This window comes from Sphaeramia orbicularis, chromosome 7, assembly GCF_902148855.1.
Source record: "Sphaeramia orbicularis chromosome 7, fSphaOr1.1, whole genome shotgun sequence".
NCBI lineage: Eukaryota > Metazoa > Chordata > Actinopteri > Kurtiformes > Apogonidae > Sphaeramia > Sphaeramia orbicularis.
The window spans coordinates 32,146,969-32,169,368 of record NC_043963.1 but is presented as its reverse complement, the minus strand read 5'-3'; the positions used below and the strand labels follow the sequence as shown (position 1 = coordinate 32,169,368).

The 22,400-nt window shown below is 36.5% G+C and overlaps 2 protein-coding genes and 1 non-coding gene across 3 annotated transcripts; 2 read left to right on the top strand and 1 right to left on the bottom strand.

The window, feature by feature from the left end:
- Positions 1-557: 557 nt before the first annotated feature.
- Positions 558-3,700, top strand: rab5if (RAB5 interacting factor). The gene is made up of 4 exons (XM_030139451.1): positions 558-860; positions 2,492-2,595; positions 2,695-2,824; positions 3,033-3,700. The coding sequence occupies exons 1-4, from the start codon at positions 753-755 to the stop codon at positions 3,072-3,074; spliced, it is 384 nt and encodes a 127-aa protein (XP_029995311.1). The 5' UTR covers positions 558-752; the 3' UTR covers positions 3,075-3,700.
- Positions 3,701-8,090: 4,390 nt separating this feature from the next.
- dhx35 (DEAH-box helicase 35) lies at positions 8,091-22,343 on the top strand. Its single transcript, XM_030139422.1, has 21 exons — positions 8,091-8,136; positions 8,465-8,592; positions 8,680-8,772; positions 9,661-9,738; positions 9,865-9,969; positions 12,370-12,431; positions 12,518-12,587; positions 12,726-12,785; positions 14,144-14,256; positions 14,349-14,445; positions 14,542-14,700; positions 14,979-15,189; positions 15,366-15,490; positions 17,435-17,489; positions 17,634-17,824; positions 17,924-18,001; positions 18,120-18,249; positions 19,728-19,809; positions 19,914-19,985; positions 20,098-20,209; positions 20,626-22,343. The coding sequence occupies exons 1-21, from the start codon at positions 8,097-8,099 to the stop codon at positions 20,662-20,664; spliced, it is 2,100 nt and encodes a 699-aa protein (XP_029995282.1). The 5' UTR covers positions 8,091-8,096; the 3' UTR covers positions 20,665-22,343.
- Positions 16,627-16,748, bottom strand: LOC115423273 (U8 small nucleolar RNA). Its single transcript, XR_003935944.1, has one exon. It is a non-coding gene; the product is annotated as a U8 small nucleolar RNA (small nucleolar RNA).
- Positions 22,344-22,400: the final 57 nt, after the last annotated feature.

Here is a 22,400-nt window from a genome sequence, read left to right as displayed (position 1 = left end):
GCACCAGGTTCAATTCAACAGATGTCACCCTAAATCCTGACTTTTGCCAGTAGAAGCCATTCAGTTCAGATATTTTTAGTGTTATGCACATTTCCGGGTGTATTTTAATAAAGACATTCATAGATAAGTATCATTAAAATCCTACAAAAACAAATAAAAAGAAAAAGTGGATGAAGACTGTATGTCAGTCAAGACTTTTGGTTTTATTAAGGTCCTCGTACAGAACATGCGTATTAAATGTAGGAAAAATCTAAAGGAATTTATTAAAAATACAGAGGATTATGTCGTAGTAGGGGATGTGTAGGATATCTGTCCAGAGGAAATAAAATTTGTGTGTATATTTAAGTGTAATTTCTTAAAATGTGTGGATCAAGACACAGAGGTCAATCCCTGAATGTGCTTTGGTAACACTGTTTTTGTTTACAGTGAAATCCACAGCAATAACACCTCTCCACCACGCGGGGGCGCTGTATTTTTCTTGGGGTTTTGGCAGCAGCAGCGCAGTAACGTCGCACTCTCTCATTGGCTGCTCACGACTGGGGTCAAACGGTGTTGCGCATGCTCACATGGCCTTTTTAGGTGAACGTCTGAAATCTGTCAGATCAGCGGAGCGTATCTTCTCCTAATACCCTCAAATATCTGACTGTGCTTTCTGTCCCTAGTTAATGCTGGATAATTTATCGTAACTCGAGCTGTAACCAGTTTGGGATTTTGTGCTTTTTGACGTTTGTGGCCGACGGGAACAGCAAAGAATGACGAGCAGTTCAAAGCGGAAAGAAGAAAGTCATCTGGCGAATGGGGGTGTAAAACAGTCCACATGGAGCAAAGCCTTCAACAGTAACGCTGTTTGGGAAGAGAAGGTCAGTTTGTCGCCATTTGGTGTATTTACTGGGCTATCCTGTTGCAGAAACTGAGTTAAGTTTCCCCAAAGTTTTTAAAGCTATCCGGTTTGTTGCCGGGTACTCATAAAGAGTGCTAACTGGAGCTAGCTGCGGTGCTAAGAATTAATCTGATTTGTTAGGACTAGCAATTAAGTCCAAAGGAATAATGATCAGTTTATTGTCTCTGCGGTGGAGCTTTGTAAACATCACAAAGACTTCGACATGCAGATTACCCCAATGAGTCCACTTAGATCAGGGATGTCAAACTCATTTTAGTTCAGGGGCCACATCCAGCCTAATATGATATAAAGTGGGCCTTACCAGTAAAATAATATAAATAATAAGATAAGAACTTTTGAGTGAAAAAAGTACATTCCGTAATGAAAATGTTTACATCTACGAATTGTACTTGAACATAACATGAACAAATATGAACAACCTGAAAATTCTTTAGTAAAATAAGTGCAATGTTAACAATATTGCGCCTTAGTTAATCATTTATACATGTGAATCACAACTTACAGATCACAGTGGATCTACAAATACATAAAATACTAAATAACAGGACAAATATTATTAAAATTCCACATACTTCTCTTAAGACATTACAGATATTCACATTTTTTTGTTAAAGGTTAGACTGTAAATGTAAACATTTTTGTGTAATTTTACTTTTTTTTTTACACTAAAACAAAAAGACAAATTTACAGTTCTCAGTATTTATAGGTTATTATGATAGTAATTTATTGGTCTGATCCACTTTAGACTCAAATGACCTAAAATGATTTTAACATCCTTGATTGTTAATATCTTCAGTGTAATTTTTGCATTTTACAAATTCATCCCAGGGGCCGGATTGAACCCTTTGGCAGGCCAAATTTGGCCCCCGGGCCACATGTTTGACACCTGTGACTTAGATAAACTCATTTAAACCCCTATATTTACAAGTAACCTAACCCCTTATTATATTTCTAAGTAGTCGTGTCTGTTTTTCTACTGTAATCTATCATTATCATTACCAAAACACCATGATAAAACAATTAAATGCAACAAATTAATCCATCTGTTGTCACTATTAAACTAATCCCCAACTATTTTGATAGTGAAGCCATTGGTTTGATTATCCTAGATTTAAATATGTTCTGGTTTGTTTGTTCCTATGTGACACAAACCTAAACATGTTTGGCTTTTGAGTGAAGTAAGACATTTTCAGATGTCATCATGAGCTTTGAGATGCTGATCAACATCTTCCAAAATTTTCTGACAATTTTTAGGTCAAACAACAAGTTAAGTAGTTGGGACAGTGTTGAATATAGTAATCAACAATGAAAGTAATCAGTATTTAGTATTACAGCAGGTTATGGACCACAGTCTTTAAAAGTTTATTTATCAGTATTTAGTGGGTTTCACCCCCACTAACCTGTGTAAGAACTGATTGTGGACATGTACAGAACTAGACGTGATCTGCATTTAAATTCATACTATACACTTGAATTTCCCCCTTGGGGGATCAATAAAGGATATCTTATATTATTATCTTATAACATGTAACGTCATGTAGCATCAGCATTGGTTTTACACCAAATAAAGTCACTTTATTGTCTTTGCAGGATGAGTTTTTAGATGTGATCTACTGGCTCCGGCAAATTATTGCAGTAATCCTTGGAGTGATATGGGGGGTTGCACCATTGAAAGGATTTCTCGGAATAGCCATGTGAGTATTCTGTGTAGTCTGGTTTTACCTGGCATGTCGCTTTTTACTTGATGCTGAAAAAAAAAACAGAAAATCTAATATCCTTTGGCTTTCCTTCAGATTCTGCATCATCAATGCTGGCGTCCTGTATGTATACTTCAGCAGCTTTCAGCAGATTGATGAGGAGGAATATGGCGGCACGTGGGAACTCACCAAAGAAGGATTCATGACATCTTTTGCTCTCTTTCTGGTAGGTTTCCATGTATTCACACAAACCAATTAGACATGTTAAAAGAAAATGTATAATATGCGTTTTGATTTAAAGCTAATAATTCTGCAGAGTAAAAGGTTCATTATATGTGATTGTTAGAGGGGCTCTTTAAGGATTAGACTTATCTTTTTCATACCTCTGGGTCAAGTGTATAGTTTGTAATTGTCTTTTTTTCTCTCGTTTCCAGGTGGTGTGGATAATCTTTTACACAGCTCTACATTTTGATTGAGAGGACTCCACAGGACACTAATAACAAACATTTCTGTTGAAGCGAATGGTCAAGACACAGGAACTCCATGGCTCGAGGAGATTTAAGGCTCCTCCATACAGTACAATTTCTCAATGTGCAATGCATCACGGGAATCGAGTTCGATCCCAGCAAGACTACCGTGACGAACGTGTTAAGATACACCATTGTTCTATGACGGTTCCTCCTTGTACGGCACCTTCCATTGCATTTACTGTATGTTTTACTTCCTTCCTCACCCCACAGTCAATATGTGTGTAAAACACTAAGAATACAGACAGCAAAGATGTAACAGATGGCTTATTTATCCTAGTTTAATGCACATGAGCTGGTCAGAGAAATTCTAGGAAGGTGCAAAAAATATATAGTCATTAGTCCCATTAGTTAAATTTGTGAACCAATGATTTGCAGTTTAACTACAAAATTATATATTAGCATTGTCAACTAATCTAGGGACAGAAAATTAGCCCCAAAATATTGTGACTGTAAAGAAGCATTAAATTAAATATTAGTCGTTAGTTCTCCAACATCTGGTGTCCAACAAATTGCAAAAAAAATGTTGCTAACCACAGCTGACTGTACAGAAAAATAATTTGTGCTGAGATTAATCTTGAAATAAATAAATAAAAGTTAAATCAATGCTGGAAAAATGTACATATCAGCTAATATCCAATCCCAGTATCTGCCAGCAGTATTGATGCACTGTTACTTGAGTCAAGAGCTCAGAACCTGAACTATCTGTCCAGTTCATTTCTCTAAGATAAAAGGAAGGAAACATGCATGCTGTTTTCAGATACAAACAGATTTAAGCTGAGTCTGGTCTGTGCACTGCCATGGGTTGCTGTTCATATACCATGTCATTTATTAACGCCGTTAGTTCAAAGGGTAAAAGTAATTAATTTTGTTTATTTTCAGAGTCTTACCTGTTATTTTAAAATTAATTTAAACTTGTCTGTAAATTCTGTACAATGTCCCTTTTTGTCAAATTCACCTTGCATTACACACATTTATTTGTACTCATGTTATATCTTGTTTGATGTAACATATTTCTCAGTATTTTATAGTGAAGAACTTTTAAAAACAGTTCTTGCAAGATTATTGTAACGATACTGTTATATTAGATATGCAGCTGGTGTTTGAAAGGATTGTATTTTCTGATCAAGTCTTTTGGGAATCATTAAACATGGGCTTTATTTGGCCTCCATTTTCAAACAAAGTCTATGTGTTTTATTGAAGAGTGAATGCATAAACAATTCAGTGAAAAATGTAGTTTGGTGATTGTTAGTCTATGATTATGATGCTGATTATTTTTTTGTTTTTTTTTCCACAGCATGTATTGACTTGTCAAACAGGTTTTTGTAACTAACAACCACTGGATTCAGTTTTGCTGTAACAAGTTAAATGGGCCAGAATTATTGCAGGATATTCTTGTTATACTTGTTTTGCAATTGAGTACATACAATGAAAGGCCTTAGATTAACTTGTAATTTCAAGTCATTTGTGGCAAACAAAGTAGGATTTTCAACCAAATTCTTATCTTGTACATCATTTAGACATTGTTTTTCAAAATATCAGTTTTAAGTTATTAAATACTTAATCAGAATTTTTCTCCTCAGATGAAGGACTTTCTGTCTATAAATATCTCAGGTTCTTGACACAGTGGAATTTAACAAACATCTCCACTTTACTCACTGTACTTGGATTCACTGTGATACTTAACCGTAGTATATCCATTTTATTCAACACTATTCCCCAACATCTCAAGTAAATACACTTTTTATTCCATTACATTTGTCTGAACTTTATTTACTTTACAGATTACAATTTTCCATGCCTTTCCTGTGCAGTGAAAACCCCACATCTTCAAACTGTGAGGTTTGTGGGACATAATGATGTGATTTAATATTTTTGAGATCTGGTTCAGCCTTTTCCTGTGTCCCTGATGCTACACTGCAGTTAATAAATGGCTTTGGAAATAATTATTAGACCTCTATAATGAAGTAATCAAGAGTCAACATTTGTCTTAAACTTGTAAATCCATCCAAGTTTTTTTTTTATATGTGCAAATATCAATCAAAATTCTGGTATTTATTAAGAACCAAGAAATAAGCTGTATCTAAATTAATAGCAGCAAAAACCTAGTTTAACAAGTAGTGTGTGAAGTAACAAGAACATCTGGTGTCAACAAACAATATTGAATCAGTTATTATTCTGAAAACAGAATAGAAATAAAGGCCATTTGAAGGGTTGTTATTTCGCACATCTATAGAAAATCACTTGAGGACTTAAAAAACTGTATTTCAAAGTTGTGGAAATAGCCAACAGTCCTTTTTCACCGCAGACATTTTGGCCTGTGTCAGCAGGAAAAACACAGGTGATCCTAATGACTTGAAATGTTCCATTTACTTGTCCCAGAAAGCCATGGTAGTGAGCCAACAAACACAAACCAAAACCCTGGAACTGATGCACCCAGTCAGAAGGCAGCCATTGTGAATTAAAGGAACTACACTCATTTGTTTTCTGCCACAGGGCTCAGAGTGTCTGTGAAGAAAGCCTACAGCAGAGGTTCCCAAACCTTTTCAGCTTGAGAAGTCATATCTTTCGGACCCAAATTTACAAAATTACAACACAAATTGCTATAATGTTAATTTGTTACTGACCCTTCTATCATCAAAACTTATCATGAATTACGTGCACATTTTTGTCTTGTTACAACTTTATACCATTTTACATAATTTTCATCATGTTGCCTTATCAAATCATTTTGGCTTTTTTTTTTTTTTTTACACAATTTAAAATACATTTTTCAGTTGTTGCATCACTTATTTTGTTGTTTTCTTGTTGTGTATTTAACATTTCACATGTAATCATCATTTCATTTAAAATTATTAGAAGAATAATGGGTCAAACCCTCATGAATTTAGAAAATCATTTAAGATTATTTTGATAAAAATAAAAAAAAAAAAGATATGGCAACAAGGTTCAAAATAGAGTAACAGAGTTGGATATAGTAAGAGGGTTGAATGGATATATCACTTTTGATTGACAATCATGACATAAATATGACAACTGAATATTCCAGGACCACATGAATGATACATGAACAGGTCAAGACCACAAACCATATTTGATCACTCTGTTACTATAGTTGCAGTAACACGGTTGCAAACAGCAGGGTGGAAAATCAATGCTAATATTAGCTTTTTTCAGGAATAGATGCTAGCTGTTGAATGCAATGTTACTGTTATGTCAGTAACAGACTTTGTTATATTAATAAATTTTTTAAAAAACTGAAATAATTTATATTCTGATAATATGATAAGAGTTGTGTTGACTAAGTGCCACACTCAGTCAAGACTGAAAAGATTGAATAGATGATACTGGTTCTTCTGTGTCATGTGACTCACTGTTTTTCCTGTTCCTCTTCCATGCCTAATAAGTTTTGGTAACAGGGTTATGGGCATAATATGGGATACCACTTCAATGTATCATTACTATTATTTAAAATATGTTGATGATAAAACTGTTTTAACAATTACAAAATCATACAAAAAAAAAAAAAAAAAAAAAAAAAAAAAAAAAATATATATATATATATATATATATATATATATATATATATATATTTTTTTTTTTTTTTTTTTTTTTTTAATGCCCCTGTACGGTCCCTTTTATCCAGGTCATTGTTAATCCATAGTTTGTTTTCAAAGTTCTACTTGACTGGTTTTTATTCTTGACAGTATTTCATCTCTCATCCAAAAGACTTCATCAGTTTAATTAATCATTTACCATTAATTAAAGAAAGTCACTTTCACATTTAACCCTTTCATGTACAGTGATCCCTCCAGTGGACAGTTCTTCTTCAGCTGTTCTCTTATATAGTCATGGGTTTTGTTGTTTTAGTTCCATTTCAGCCAACACAGTGGACACTTATGCACCATCCCATACACTGACATTCATACTGTTACTGCAATTTTGCTGTTCTTGATAAACCTGAATTGCAGTAATATGCTTTAAATCAGTTGCTAATTGTTATTAGTCTGTAATTAACAGTCTTAATCAAAAAGTTTTTTTTTTTTTTTTTTTTTTTTGCATATTATCTCCATGAAGTTATAACTAGGATTAGAGTAGTTAAAATGTGAGAAAACATCAGATTATCTGCATGAAAAATGTTTTTGTTTCATCGTTTTTCTTCTTCCAACTCCTTTTCGAGTGTAGATGAATGAATTTGGAATTTTGAATTTGCATGTATTCTGTAAATGCTCGAAATAAACAAAAAATAATGAATGAATGAACAGTTTTCACACAGTATATGACTTTCTGACGATGGGTTTTAAATACATGTTTCTTTGCTTCAAAAATTAAATGCATGGTGTCCAGTTGAGTGGACGTGTTTGTAACTCCATGAAAAATAGGTTCATTAAAAAAAACAAAAAAACAATTACATTGTTTTTTTTTTGTTTTTTTTATGCCTAAAGACAAATAAAAACACTCAGGAAAAAAAATCTCGACTAAGATTCTCATAATTCATGCATGAAAGGGTTAATAATGAATTAATTTAAGATAAGACTGGACTCATTTAAAATCATTTAAGATTATTGTAATAACAATTATATGGTAACAGGGTTGAAAACAGAGTAACAGGGTTGTGTAAAGTAACAGTGTTAAATGGATATATCACTTTTAATTGTCGAGAGAGAAAATGCCATTTAAGGGCGACTTTAGATCTATTTGGTTTTTGAATAATATTTTGGAACACATTTTCTCAGAACTAGAACAAGTGTAATTTACACAAGTGCATGTGTTTGTCTTTTGTGCATGGATTATTTGTAATTTAATGTTTGAAACAGACAATGTCCTCCAATTCTGAATATGCCATAAATATGTGATGGTTATGAATGACATGCTTTTGTTTACAATCCCATCATTCATAAAGTGTCAAACTAATCCTCATGTCATGACGTTATCGACAACGAAGAGCAAGTATGTGACGTAGAAGCCAAGATGGCGGCTCCCCTCGGCACGATGAAATTTTGGAAGCCGGGTAAGTACGGAAAATTAATCAAAGTAGGGATTTGATGTAAGGTATTCGCGTTAATTTTACTTAATGAACATCTACTGAAGAGAACCAGCCAGTGGCGGAGTGTCCACGGCCGCGTTCACTGCATCTGCGTGGAATCCGACGGTGCATCCACGGACGTTAGCTCTGCGGAAACAAACTATAACCGACCACAGAAACACACAGGGGTTATAGGAACATTAATTGGTTAAACTGCACCACTGAATCCTGTTTTCAATCTAATTCCGTTTCTTTATACTACGGGTTGACTTGAACGCGACTGATCCCTTCACGGTCCCTGTGTCACGTTCAGGGTCCGAGGCTCCGGGGATATCCGAGGAGCGGGATCTCACCACGGAGACCACCGGCTCCCCCATCATCTTCAACCCGCACACCGCCCTCTCCATAGAGAAACAGCGGCAGAAACTCCCTGTTTTTAAGGTTTCCCACCGCCTCTAGACACACCTGAACGTTACACGACTGTCCTAGCATCAATAATGTGTGTTAATGTTAAATGTCTCCATCCAGCACAGAAACAACATCTTGTACTTGGTGGAGAGCTACCAGACAGTCATTATTGTGGGTGAGACTGGGTGTGGAAAGACAACACAGATACCTCAGGTTGGTATTACTTCATCTAGATTATGTTTTTTTCTTTTACTTATATTTTAATGTTTCCTTTTTGAGATTTTACAACACAAACATTTAGAACATAGTGTCAGTTGTCAGTGGGATGAATTTTCAAGTCTGTCAATCTCATTTTAATTTAGGTGCTACATACAGCCCAGATCAATTTGAAGTGGACCGGATCAGTAAAGTAATACTATAATAACCTATAAAAGATGACAACTCCAATATTTTCTCTTGGTTTTAGTGTGAAAATCTATCCTTTAAAAAAAAGTGAATAATCTAAACCACCATGAACAACCTGAAATCTCTTATGAAAAACAAGTGGAATTTTAACAATATTATGCCTGTTACTAAATATTTGTGCCTTCATAGATCCACTGCAATCTAAAATAAAATTGCACTTTTACTTTTTTCTACTAAAACAAACAGAAAAATATGAAGTTATAATTTATAGGCTATTATGCTTTTATTTTACTGGTCCGGTCCGCTTGAGATCATACGTATGTGGCCAGTGAACTAAAATGAGTTTGACACCCCTGATCTATATGCAACATTTTTCTACAGTTTAAAAAAAAAAAGCAGAACCTCATTGTTATTTTAGAGTCAACCTACTTAGTGAAGGGATACACCCTAACTCAATGTCAGATATGCACTATATCACAAGGTGCAACAATGCTGCAGTGAACCTCTATCCTTCATGTGGCTTAACTCCCACAGTGGTTTAACACGACCTTGTCTTGAAGCTTAGTTGCCTTATTTTTAGCAAGGTATGGGCCACATCAGCTAGGACTTAATTTATGCAGAAAGTGCTATTCTGTAACATGCTTTGTACTTCTCTCCCTTTGTATCTACCTGCTCTTTTCATCTGGTTTCTTTCAGTACCTGCTGGAGGCTGGCTGGGCGGCGGAGGGGAAGGTGATTGGAGTGACACAGCCTCGACGTGTCGCTGCTATCTCTGTAAGAGCTCTGCTGATGTGCTCAACACTTATCACCCGTTTGCCAATGTCATTTCACTGCCAGAAACACTCAAGGACGGGGTTTGCTTCAGATAACTATATTTACCTCCAGTTTTTGTGATCGTAGGTAGCCAACCGTGTTGCAGAGGAGCGAGGGGCCCTGCTGGGACATGAGGTGGGCTACACCATTCGATTTGATGACTGCTCTGACCCTCACGCTACAAGGATCAAGGTATCCCACATCACACCTGTACACACTTTAGAAGAGGTATTCAGATTCTATACTTAACCCATAGAGACCCAAACAGCCACCGGTGACACAAACCATCTACTGATCTAAACTGTGTAATCCCTGTTGATCTACGAGTCCTATTAATGCATGTAAATAAATAGTGTAAAATACAGTTTGTCATCTTTTCATGGTCATCAGATATGACCCATGTGGACATTCAGAGGCTCCGTAATTACCATGGAAACATCGTCATCTTCTACAACATTGATTCACCAGTAAAACCCATGGAGTTGGATCAATGACAGTAGATGGAAACACCAGGGTTTACATTCAGTTTGCAATATCTTTGCTGAAAAAGTAATTTTTTCTTCATTTTTCTCTGTTTTGATATAATTAACTTTGAATTTACTCAGTGAATTAAATATAGGAAAATACACGATTTACCCCAAAAAATGCAAAATACACAGGATAATATTATTTAAAAAAAAAAAAATTGGTGATAAATCAGTTAAGAAAGGTAGAAGTTGGTAGAACTGCAAAAAAAGTAACACTGGGTCTTTATGGGTTAAGCAGATGTACCAATACAATGATGTAAACATAGCAGATAACAAGTAAAAGTCTTGGATGAAAACCTAAATTAAATGAGTGTCAGCAGCAAATTCAGTAAAAGTAAAGGTTTTGTTCCTCTATAACGTTATGCTGAGGCTCCAGTGTTTGAGCAACATGCAACATGAGGTGGAGCTAATTTGACGTTTTGCTTCATATCCAGTTTTATTCACAAGGACATGAGATAAACCTGAGTGGTCATCATGATTAATCGTAGAGGAAAAAGACAAACCAACTCTGATACACAAATCTCTTCTTTTTGGCAATTTACATGGTTTGAATGGAATAAAATGAGAGGTTTAGAAAATCCACCCTTCAGCTGTGATCTCTTTTCCTACTTTGTACGTCCCCGACTCCTCTCCTCATGTCCTAATCTTACCTAGAATGCAGTTAGAGGAGTTGAGAAGAAAGACTGGAGTTGTAGTTAGATGATGTTATGTAGCTGTCATTTGAATATGATGTGTGGAACAGCTGCATCATCTGTCTGTTACTTTGTTACAGTCTGCTGCTGTTATTTTATGATCTATGTCCAATGAGCAGATGGGTGCTCATGGAAACTTATAATTAACTTTTTAATTCAACTCACAGTATGGTATAAAGTGTCAAGCTGACTCTGCCGGGATGTCATTTTCACAAGGATGCTATTTTTATTTAACACACAAGTCTGATCATAATTTGAACATTTTGAGTAACTAATCCAACTTCTGAGTGAGGATAACTTTTTTCCTACATTTCTGCCGTGGTTTGACACACCTAATTTACATATCACAGGTCTGATTGCAGTAAACACTCCCACAAACGATACACTTCAGTCATAACTCTTGATAATCCTTGTCTTTGCTCTTGACACATCCTTACAGATTGCACAGATAAGCCCTATTTGCACGACACTAGTCTTACCTGTGAATTTCTGGTGTTTTGTAATAATAGCGAAGGAGGTCTTCAATCTCAGTCACATGTGAATCTGCCACGATTGTAATCTGTAATAAAAAAATTCAACACAAAATGACTTACCCTAGTTCGGCAAATAATATTACTCCTGTGTAAATTGACATGTCTTTAACTCGGTGGGATATGCAACATTTTTTGTGTTATTCTTTTTTATTTTCTGGTCGAGGATGATGTAGGCTGTGCTGGTGATGATAAATTTACAAGTGTTTTATTTGGAAATTCAGGAGAGTTGTGTTGCAAAATATAGCAAGGATGTTCACTGAAAGAACAAACTTAAATCTTTCAGAAAAGTGACATCTGTAATGATGATATGGATGACATGCATGACAACTGCTTTAAGGAACAGTTTTCTGTCTTTCAACTGTTATCTTTAAGGAGTGAACTTGCCCTTGACATCAGTGAATTCAAGTAAAAAACAGACTTCCTTATCCTGTTCAATTGCGCCACGTAAAACACAGACATCAGGGGTTCATTTCCAAATCATCAAGGGTGTGCATGTTATACCAGTCCTGTGCACAAAGGGCTTTGGATGATAACGGGGTCTCTAGCATCTGAAATGTTGGCTTGATAATACACTAATTTTGTAAGACACGAAAATACAAATTTATTGGAAACTAGTGGTTTACTCTTTAACTGTATATGTATTGTAAAAGCTTATATTTAATATTGCCAGTTTTGAAACATCTTTTAAAAACAGCTAAAGCTCCCAAATAAATGTAGTGGAGTTAAATGTGTGATATCTCCCTCTGATGTAGGAGAGCACAGTTGAATTTAAAGTACTTGCTTTGGTAAATGTAATTCTGTATTTTCCACCACTTAATGAAAAGCATGTATGTGCTTCAGTTCCTTACAGATGGCATGTTGGTGCGGGAGATGATGGCTGATCCGCTTCTGAAAAAATACAGGTAACTGATAATAAATAAGGTGTTATCTTGTGAGGCTGTTTTTCTTATCTTATATTGTTGTATATGTACTTTCTTGTCATTTTCAGTGTGTTAGTGCTAGATGAGGCACATGAGAGAACCTTGTATACAGACATAGCCATCGGTTTATTGAAGAAGGTAATGTCATCTCATCTTCCTGTCACATACATTAAACACATCATTTTCTAAGGCCAGCTGTTCGCACTGTAAAACTGTGACTCCTCCTTGTTCACCCTTCACTTTTTCATCTTTTCCCTTTTCCTTGTTTTTCATTAGATTCAGAAGAAGCGGAGAGACCTGCGGCTCATTGTGGCCTCTGCCACTCTGGATGCCAAGGTGATTGCATCATTAAGATGAACAGATATGCTTGAGTAGAGAAAAAAAGCGAAACAAAGACGGATGCGGGAAAAGTTGATGTCAGGTCAGATCACATTGTACTGACATCTGCGATACACAGATGAAAGACAGACACAATCAGGCCATGACTGTGGCCAGCATCAGGCCAGTCAGCTGAAATGTCATATCAGACATCTAGTTTGTTGAACAAGTCTTTTATCCACATATGCAAATTATTTAGTAAAACTGCAGTAGTAGGCCGCCTACGTTTTTATTTTTAAGAAATGTCAGATTGGGGGCAACGAGGGGAATTCATAACTTTGCCAAACTTTCCTGACTTTTTATTAGCTCACCGGTTGATAGGCTAGGAGCTGTTGTGAAGGCGCTGTCTGTGTCATCACCTTTGTCATCATCTTCGTTCTCTTCATTGTCTTCGTTAGCAATTTCTTAAAACTCTGAGGAGGTTGAAGAACCAGTCGGATTCTTTTCAATTTTTTTTTTGTAGCTTCCATGGAACAAATCTACAAAGTTTGTTCACACTTTTGAGAAGTTGATATTTTTGAATTTTTGACAAATTTTTGAAATATTAAAAATTTGCCTCTACTTATAATGGGCCATATTTTGATGGCTTATAACATGTAAATGGTTACAGATATCAATATGTTTATTACTGAGCAATGACAGGAAGTCATATATGGACTTTCATTTAATTAGCTGAGTTATCCTCAAGTGAAAGTACCACCCATCTCTATTGGGGGAATGATCTCCTGCATCAAAACCACAGGACTCTAACATAGCAGCAGAACCTGACAACCTCCCAAATTCACATTGTTTTTGATTCTTGCCGGTGATATGTTCTGCAGTCACGGAAAAAATTATTAGACCATCAAAACTCATCAAAAACATTTGTTATACAATCAAGTACTAACTCCTGTGTGTATCATGTGACTAAAACAGACAGAAAAGAAAACATGGAATGCCTAAAAGCACTGTTTTTGTCAGTACAATGCCATAGATGTTGATGTAAGAACTGAAATGATTTTGGTTATTATTAAGAAAACCATGGAAAACGGATAGATATCAGTTCTTAAATTAAACTGTTATGAGCTATTTTTGTTGTTTTCATTATATTTGTCCAAACAAATGTACCTTTAGTTGTACCAGGCATTAAAATGAACAAGAAATTGAAGAAAACAAGCGTGGTCTAATAATTTTTTCCATGACTGTATATGATCATGTTCATTCTATTTATTGATTAATGTACTTTTCACTATTGTTAAATGTGAAGTTGTGGCATGTGTTTGCATAAACTACATGTAGTTTCATCTTTTTTCTAACAATATTACTCTCATCTGCAGAAATTCCATGAGTTCTTCAACTTGAATGAGTCTACTGATCCCAACAAAGACACATGTGGTATCCTGACCGTGGAAGGACGCACCTTTCCTGTGGACGTTTTCTACACTGTCAGGTACTCACACAGATATAATACAGTCAGAGCAAGTAATGTATAATCTGCCTGTTAGATTTTAACCCTGAAGTGTCTATGTGGCTCTGTCTCAGTCCTGTTCCTGACTATGTGAAGGCAACAGTGGAAACGGTTCTAAAGATCCATGAGACGGAGGATGATGGAGATGTTCTGGCTTTTCTTACTGGGCAGGTCTGTGGCTAATCTACTTATTGGCTTGGCTTCCACTTTTGAGCATCTGTTCATTTTGTCATCTTTTTCCATTGTCCCTTGCATGTGTTGCTTTAGGAGGAAGTGGAGAAGGTGGTGTCCCTTCTGCAGGACCAGGCCAGGTCTCTGTCCCGATATGGAATGAAGAAACACCTGAGAATTTTGCCTATGTATTCTGGCCTACCTTATGCTGAGCAGATGAAAATCTTTGAGAGGGCACCGTCTTCTGTGCGTAAGGTAAAAGCCCTTTGGTTTTTGCACATAAAGGAAGTATATGTAAACATAAAGCATCTAATGTAACACAAAATCCTGACTTCATCATTCTTTTTAATAGCAAAAATCTAGATTTTACATTGGTTTTGAGCATGTGAATACACAGTCCTTAATGTAAACACATTTCTTATAGAGTTAATTCATACACTAATGTGAGTAAAAACACTGCAGACTACGAAAACGATTAAGAATTAGCGTAACTCAATAAATCTAACACATTCCTATGGTATGTTTCTTTCCAGGTGGTGGTTGCCACTAACATAGCTGAAACCTCCATCACCATAAATGGAATTGTGTTTGTCATTGACTGTGCATTTGTGAAGCTGCGGGCCTATAACCCTCGCACTGCCATTGAATCACTGGTGGTTACTCCCATCTCCAAGGCTTCAGCCAGCCAGAGAGCTGGAAGAGCTGGGCGAAACCGACCTGGAAAATGCTTTAGATTATACACAGGTATGTACGACCTTCAGGGATAAAAGAGCATTGTGTGAGTGTGGGAACGATGTATTATTAACAGTAGTAGTAAAGTATAGTCTTTTGTCCTTCTCCCTCTTACCCTCACTGCTTGATTTATTGTCACTCCTTGCTTTGCTCTCTTTGTTTCTTATTGCCTCTGCTGTCTCTAACAGAGGAGGACTTCGAGAAACTGCCTGCCTGTACTGTGCCAGAGATGCAGCGCACCAATTTGGCTCCTGTCATCCTGCAGCTCAAAGCATTAGGCATTGACAACGTGCTACGGTTCAGCTTCCTTTCTGTGAGTAGCTCATTTTGCATCCACAGGGTGGCTGCGATGTGTTCAGCCACTGTGAAAAGAAATGTTCTTCACATTTTAATTAGTGAGAATAGCCTCTGGCCCATAGGAAAAAAGTGCACAGAAACCATGAAATTAATGCAGTCATTGTTTGTGCTTTTTAAAGATGTAATGTAATGATCTGTGATGGACCATCACACAGTGGAAACATACTTTGAGGGTAGTTGGAGATGTCTCTGAGCCTAAATGAGTACCAAGCATTTAATCTGGACAGTTACCCTAAGGCTACCTTTTTGCACAGTAGATTCAAATGAACATAACTCCTTATTGTAGTATATGACAAGAGTTTGCTGAAGTAATTCTTGCCGTTATTTATAGATAAATGATGCTTCTAGATGCAGTGGTGTCTAACATCAGTTCCACGGCTTAGGTTTGTGCACTTTGCCTGATTTGTTGCACCTTTTCTATTTATTTATTTTTATTACATTGAATTTTTTGATTTGACAGGGACAGTACATATAGGCATTGTTACAATTACAAATATGCCACTGATGCATTACAATAAGATTTGTAGCCATAGAGACTCATTTGCAGACCGTGTCCCTAAGTAGGCTTTTAAGAAGAAGAAGAATCTTTGTTTATCAGTATATTGTACATGTTGACATACAACACAAACCCTACAGTCACAGAAAAATGATTAGACCATCAAAAGTCATCAGAAACAATGGTTATGCAATCAAGTACTAACTCCTGTGTGTATCATGTGACTAAAACAGACAGAAAAGAAAACATGAAATGTCTAAAAGCACTGTTTTTGTCAGTACAATGCCATAGATATTGATGTAAGAACTGAAATGATTTTGGTTATTATTAAGAAAACCATGGAAACTGGTTAGATATCAGCGCTCAAATTAAACTCTCATGAGCTATTTTTGTTGTTATCATTATATTTGTCCAAACAAATGCACCTTTAGTTGTACGAGGCATTAAAATTAACAAGAATTTGAAGAAAACAAGGGGTGGTCTAATAATTTTTTCCACAACTGTATTTGATCCTCTGTATGTATCCCATCATTAGCTGAACATGCAGGAACACATCATACATTGCAGACTAGGAGCAGTGGGCTGCCATGTCAGTTGCCAGAATGGAGCCTCCCAGAGTGCTCCTGTTCTCTGAGAGCCAAAGATACTCATCATATGTCATTAATCTCAATTCATCATGTTCTGATACTCCACTTATAGTTAAGAGTATGACTGAACAGCATTAAAACCAACAGAGACTAAGCATTTGCCAAAATACATATATGTTGACACAGATCTAGAAACAGTCAAACCATACTGCAAGATAAGAAAACATAATTCAGTAATACAAAACCAACTGGATCACAAAAGTGTAATGAGTTTAGATCAATGTTGGATATGATTCAGTTTTCACAGATTTGTTGGTGTTTGTTATCATTGTTGTGGAGTATACATCTTTAGTGGGTGAGATATCAAAATCCTCTTCCATCTTTCTTTGTGGAACATTGTTTTAAAGCTTCTATTTTTTTTCCTTTTACATCTGAGACCAAATTGGCAGACCTAGGTCCATGTTTGACTAGGCCCTTCCTGGATGCTGCTGTTGTACTACATCATGAGTACAATCATCTGTTACTTCATTGTTCTTCATTGTTTTAGCCCATTACTATCCCTAAACTGCTGCTGTCACAGCTTCTTTTGGAATGTATTGTAGGCTTTACTGTAAGGAGTGTATTAATGTATATTTATAAATATAATGTAGTTAACCAGACAAAGCACTTAATATCTTTTCTTCATACTTTTGCAATGAAATTCAACTCACCATACATTTAGAAATAACTATTGTGTGCATTTTCCATACTGTAGTTCACTTTCAGAGCAAATATTAAAGAGGTAACTTGAACATCTTCCTTTGTTCTGCTTTTGCAGCCTCCTCCTGCTCAGACCATGGTTCAGGCTTTGGAGTTGCTCTACGCCCTAGGAGGTAGGAAACAAGGCTGTTCCGCAGGGTGGAAATATGTCCTTCAGCTGCAACACTAGTTTTCATAATTTTGTGTTGGCATGCATCAGCCTTGTTAAGGTGTCCTTGCATCAGATGCAGATTCTCAGCCCTGTTGTCTTTTGGCAGGTCTGGATCATTACGGGCGCTTGACTGATCCCATGGGTGTGCGCATGGCTGAGTTTCCTCTCAGCCCCATGTTTGCCAAGATGCTCCTCGAGTCAGGAAACTTTGGCTGCTCCAAAGAGATTGTTACTATAGCAGCTATGATGCAGATTCAGAATATATTTGCCGTGCCACCCAATCAGAAGAAAGCTGCTGTAAGTGAAAACAGGCTTTGAAAAGCAGAACATTGTATATTTGTTAGAACTGCTTTGTCAGCGTTACAGTTATCCAACTTCTGCTATCTCACCCCACAGGCCCGTGAGCACAGGAAATTTGCTGTTGCTGAGGGAGACCACCTCACCATGCTAAATGTGTATGAAGCATTCATTAAGGTATTGTGTGTGTTTTTATATGTATGTAGCTCAGTCAGTGACCATGAACGCAACACTAAAGGCTTGCAAACTCAGCGAACCTCAGGAATAAAGTCTACTTTGTTCGATTTCTCTGCAGCATCAGAAGAGTTCGCAGTGGTGTCAAGAACACTTCCTCAATTATAAAGGTCTGCTTCGTGCGGTGACTGTACGAGAGCAGCTGCGGCGTCTCATGAACAAATTTAAGGTGCCAAGGACCTCTAGTGAAGGTACAAATGTGTGTATTTAACATAATATAATATAGGGTTTCTCTGTGCTAAGCAGACCCAGTAACATCTGCTGATCACATGTTAATTTTTATGCAAACTTGGCCATGTTATGGATTTAAATTCATATTTATAGTTTCTAGGCAGCAACAACTGGTATAACCTCTTTGTTACCTTTTAATTAAAGATACATTGAAGTATTCATTCATTCATTCATTTCTAGACTTCTAGAGGATCAGGATACATTAGTCTGAGACAGTTCAGTTCATATAATTTTTCTTGGGGGAAAAAAACATCTTGTGAAATCTTCAATGAAGATCATAGGACGTGAGCTTTCAGATTTTGTAAATTTACATGAACGTAAGAGACTATTTGATATTTTGCCAAGAAAATCTTTATCATGATGAGTTGGTATGAATGAAGTTTTAAAGGGGTCATATTTTGCTAAACCCACTTTTATTAGTCTTTGGTACATTTATTTGTGTATTTAGACCCTAATAGTTCAAAAAGTTTGAATTTGAACCCTCCAGGTGCTGCAAAGCTACAGGGGTTGGACAAAATAATGGAAACACCTTCACCTCAAGATGATAATGCCCCAATCCATACAGCTAGAATTGTTAAAGAATGGCACGAGGAACAGTCTAATGAAGTTGAGCATCTCGTATGGCCGGTACAGTCCCCAGACCTCAACATTATTGAGCATTTATGGTCAGTTTTAGAGATTCAAGTAAGACGTCGATTTCCACCGCCATCGTCTCTAAAAGAGTTGGAGGGTATTCTAACTGAAGAATGGCTTAAAATTCCTTTGGAAACAATTCACAAGTTGTATGAATCAATACCTCGGAGAATTGAGGCTGTAATTGCCGCAAAAGGTGGACCTACACCATATTAAATTATATTTTGTTGATTTTTTAAGGTGTTTCCATTATTTTGTCCAACCCCTGTATCTTTATATTCATTTTGGCAAAAATCAAGTGGATTTCTACAACTCGTTTGAATTCCTTCTTAATTTGTTACGTCTATAACTAGTTACGTCATGACATTTACACATAAAAGGTCAAGACTTCCGACGAACATTTCTCTGTGTAGCATAATTGTTTGTCAGCAGCAGCGGTCGTAGTTAAAACTGAAAACATGTCCAAACTTTAAGCCGATTACCTAAAATGTTCAGTTGTTGGTTGTATTAACATCATAAGTGGCTGAATGGGACAGCAGCACAGCCAACAACCTGGAGGGGGTGGGGCGTGAAGTGGCTCATTTGCATTTAAAGGGCCAGCGCTCAAAACAACCTTTCTGGTGTCATTACTCAGAAACAGGGTTGGGTCTGTGGAGTTTAATTAATGAAGAATTTAGACCCAAACATAGTATTAACAGTTTATGGAGACCACAGGGAAATGTTTTAAAATGCATAATTCCATTTAAAAAGTCAAATTACCACTCCTTTAATGTGACGTGTTTGTTGGTGGTTTCCTTTTGCACAGGAGACCCTGATGTGATCTTGAAGTGCATTGTGTCTGGGTTTTTTGCCAATGCAGCCCGCATTCATCATTCTGGTTCATATAGGTGAGGTATAGGCTATATTTCCAATTTCAACAAACAAGAGGAATTCTGTTTTATTCAGACACTTTAGGTCACACACCACACTCTCTTGTTTTTCTTTTTTCCAGAACTTTACGTGATGATCGTGAGCTTCACATCCATCCTAATTCTGTGCTGTTTGGAGAGAAGCCTCCAAAATGGTCAGTCAAATTAATGTTATTATTATAATTTTTTTTTTTTAGGTGTATAGGCCTTTTTTATTTTAATGTATTTCCAAAATGATTCTTAGCTTGACTTACCTTGTCTCTCCAGGGTTGTGTTCAATGAAGTGGTCCAAACAACAAAGTACTACATGCGTGATGTGACTGCTGTGGAGTCGTCCTGGCTTGTTGAGTTGGCTCCTCACTTTTACAAACAGGCCAAGGTAGGCAAACAGAGTTGTTTTGGACTTAAGTCTCTAATCCTTTGGATTTAATGCTGTGAATTCCTGAACTTATATTCACCTCTCTGTAGTGAAAAGAAGTTGTTAACAAGTTACAGGCCTCTGCCTTTAAGGACTTTTCATGCCAGAGATCTTTTATACCCTTCAGTATAGCTAAAAATGGGTGATATATGTGTGTGCACTTGCTCATCGTTGTATTTAACTGTTGATTGGTGGTGAATTTTTGTAGCATTTTGTTATTGTCTTGAAATGTAATGTCTTTTCTGTTGCATTTGTATTTATCTGACTGCTGAAAATGAGAATTTCCAAAAGGATAACAGATAAACTAAATAACTTGCATGCAAGCTATTTTTTAATGTTTTGTTCACTCATTTTCTTGTCTGTTTTTTCTGTTTCAGCATGGTTCACTGGCCAGTAAGAGATCCCGGGTGCTGTAACTCATTTCACCATGACAAGACGGGACGACCCGTAGCAGAATACCCCAGTCAAATTGTGTCCATTTCATTGTATATAAAGATGTAATATATATTTATTGTTCATGTCCACATGCTCAACCCTTCCACACCTTGTGGCCATGCTGAAATGGATCCGTATGGTTGATATTTCATGTTAAATGTGTGATTTGCTTCATTTGAAAGCACTTGAAATGTTTATATTTGATCTGTTGAGTTTTTAATCTGTGTCATGGTGCAAGTAGAGGTGAAATAGCAGCGAGTATGTGGTCCTGAACTTGAGATGAGTCTAGGCTGTGCCTGACTTGCATCCATTTAAGCATGGTCGCATAGTTGGTGACCCTTCATACGTGTACATAGGCAGAGCAGGCTCAGGTCCAGGGAGGGGCGTCTGAACCTGGTTCTTAGCTTCATTATTTTTCTAATTGCTGAATTGTTTTCCTTGTTGCATGATGAATAATGGAAGACACTGGAATGTGAGGATGTTTCAGGCTGAGAGATTTAAGTTTTTTTAGGTTATTTTCCCAAAGACTGAGTGCCTTTATGTTTGATATTGGTTATATTGGCTTCCAATTTATTTTCATTTTCTTAATCTTTCAGTACCTTTTTTAAGAGTGTGTGGTACATAATTTCAATAACTTCCTGCATTGGGGAGTAATGTATATTTATTTCAGTCATCTCCTGATCTTCATCTACATCTAATAACCGTACTGTGAAAAGACTACTTTACTTTCAGACCATTGTCTCCACTCTATTGCCACTGAACTACAGTCTAGCTTAGACATAATGGCCTTGTCACCATTTTGTGCCAATTTTTTCAATCAGCCTAATTCACATTTCACATTAAAAAGTGGAATGTGCGAATATACTCAAGCACTGTAAATGAAAAGCTGTGAAATCAAACCTAGAGATGAAGTGCCATTTGTTCTGTGATGACATAAAGTGCATTCAGACAAGCCTCAAAAAAAAAAAGGGGGGGGGGAGGTGAAAAGCGGTAGCATTTATCTCTTTCAGCCAGCTCTTTGGCTCTTATAATTGCCTTTTCTTCCATGTCTCTGTTTTGAAAAAGGCCTTATTACATTTTGTTTCACTTCATCTATCAGATGCCCAGTAAAATTGTCCAGTTCTGATTGATTGTAGGAATTCTACACTTCTGATTTTATCTTTATTTATTTATACTTTGCACTTGGTTTTTCCTTCAGAGGTATTCAGCACCGAAAGAATCGGCAAGCAGTATATTTAAGGTTTGTCATCTTACTCCACTGGGATGTGCTTTAAAACCAGTTAGGTCGCCAGATTTTACTTGCGCCTGCATGTTTTTGCGTAGAACATGTTCTTTCGGTAACTACTAGGTAGATTAAATGAAACTGTACTTAAACAACAGAACAACAGTAGAGAGATAAACCAACTCAAATTAGATGAAGACACAGTAAGGTACCATTGCATGTTAAGAGGTACTTTGATATAGATCTATACTAGGACATCTCATAGACTTATTACAAACAAAAACACTTGACTTGTTTAATCTCATTTGTGCTGATACTCTGAGTATGTATGCAGCCAAAGCAGTTATCTGTAGACCTGTGTAATTGCTCACCTCTAAGATAAAATCTCTCACCTGCCATCTTCTCCTACATGCTCAAATAAAGCCTTATTGTCATGCACTGACTGTTCACTTTGGATTTCTTTATGCATCTTTCACTGAATAAGTACACTTCATG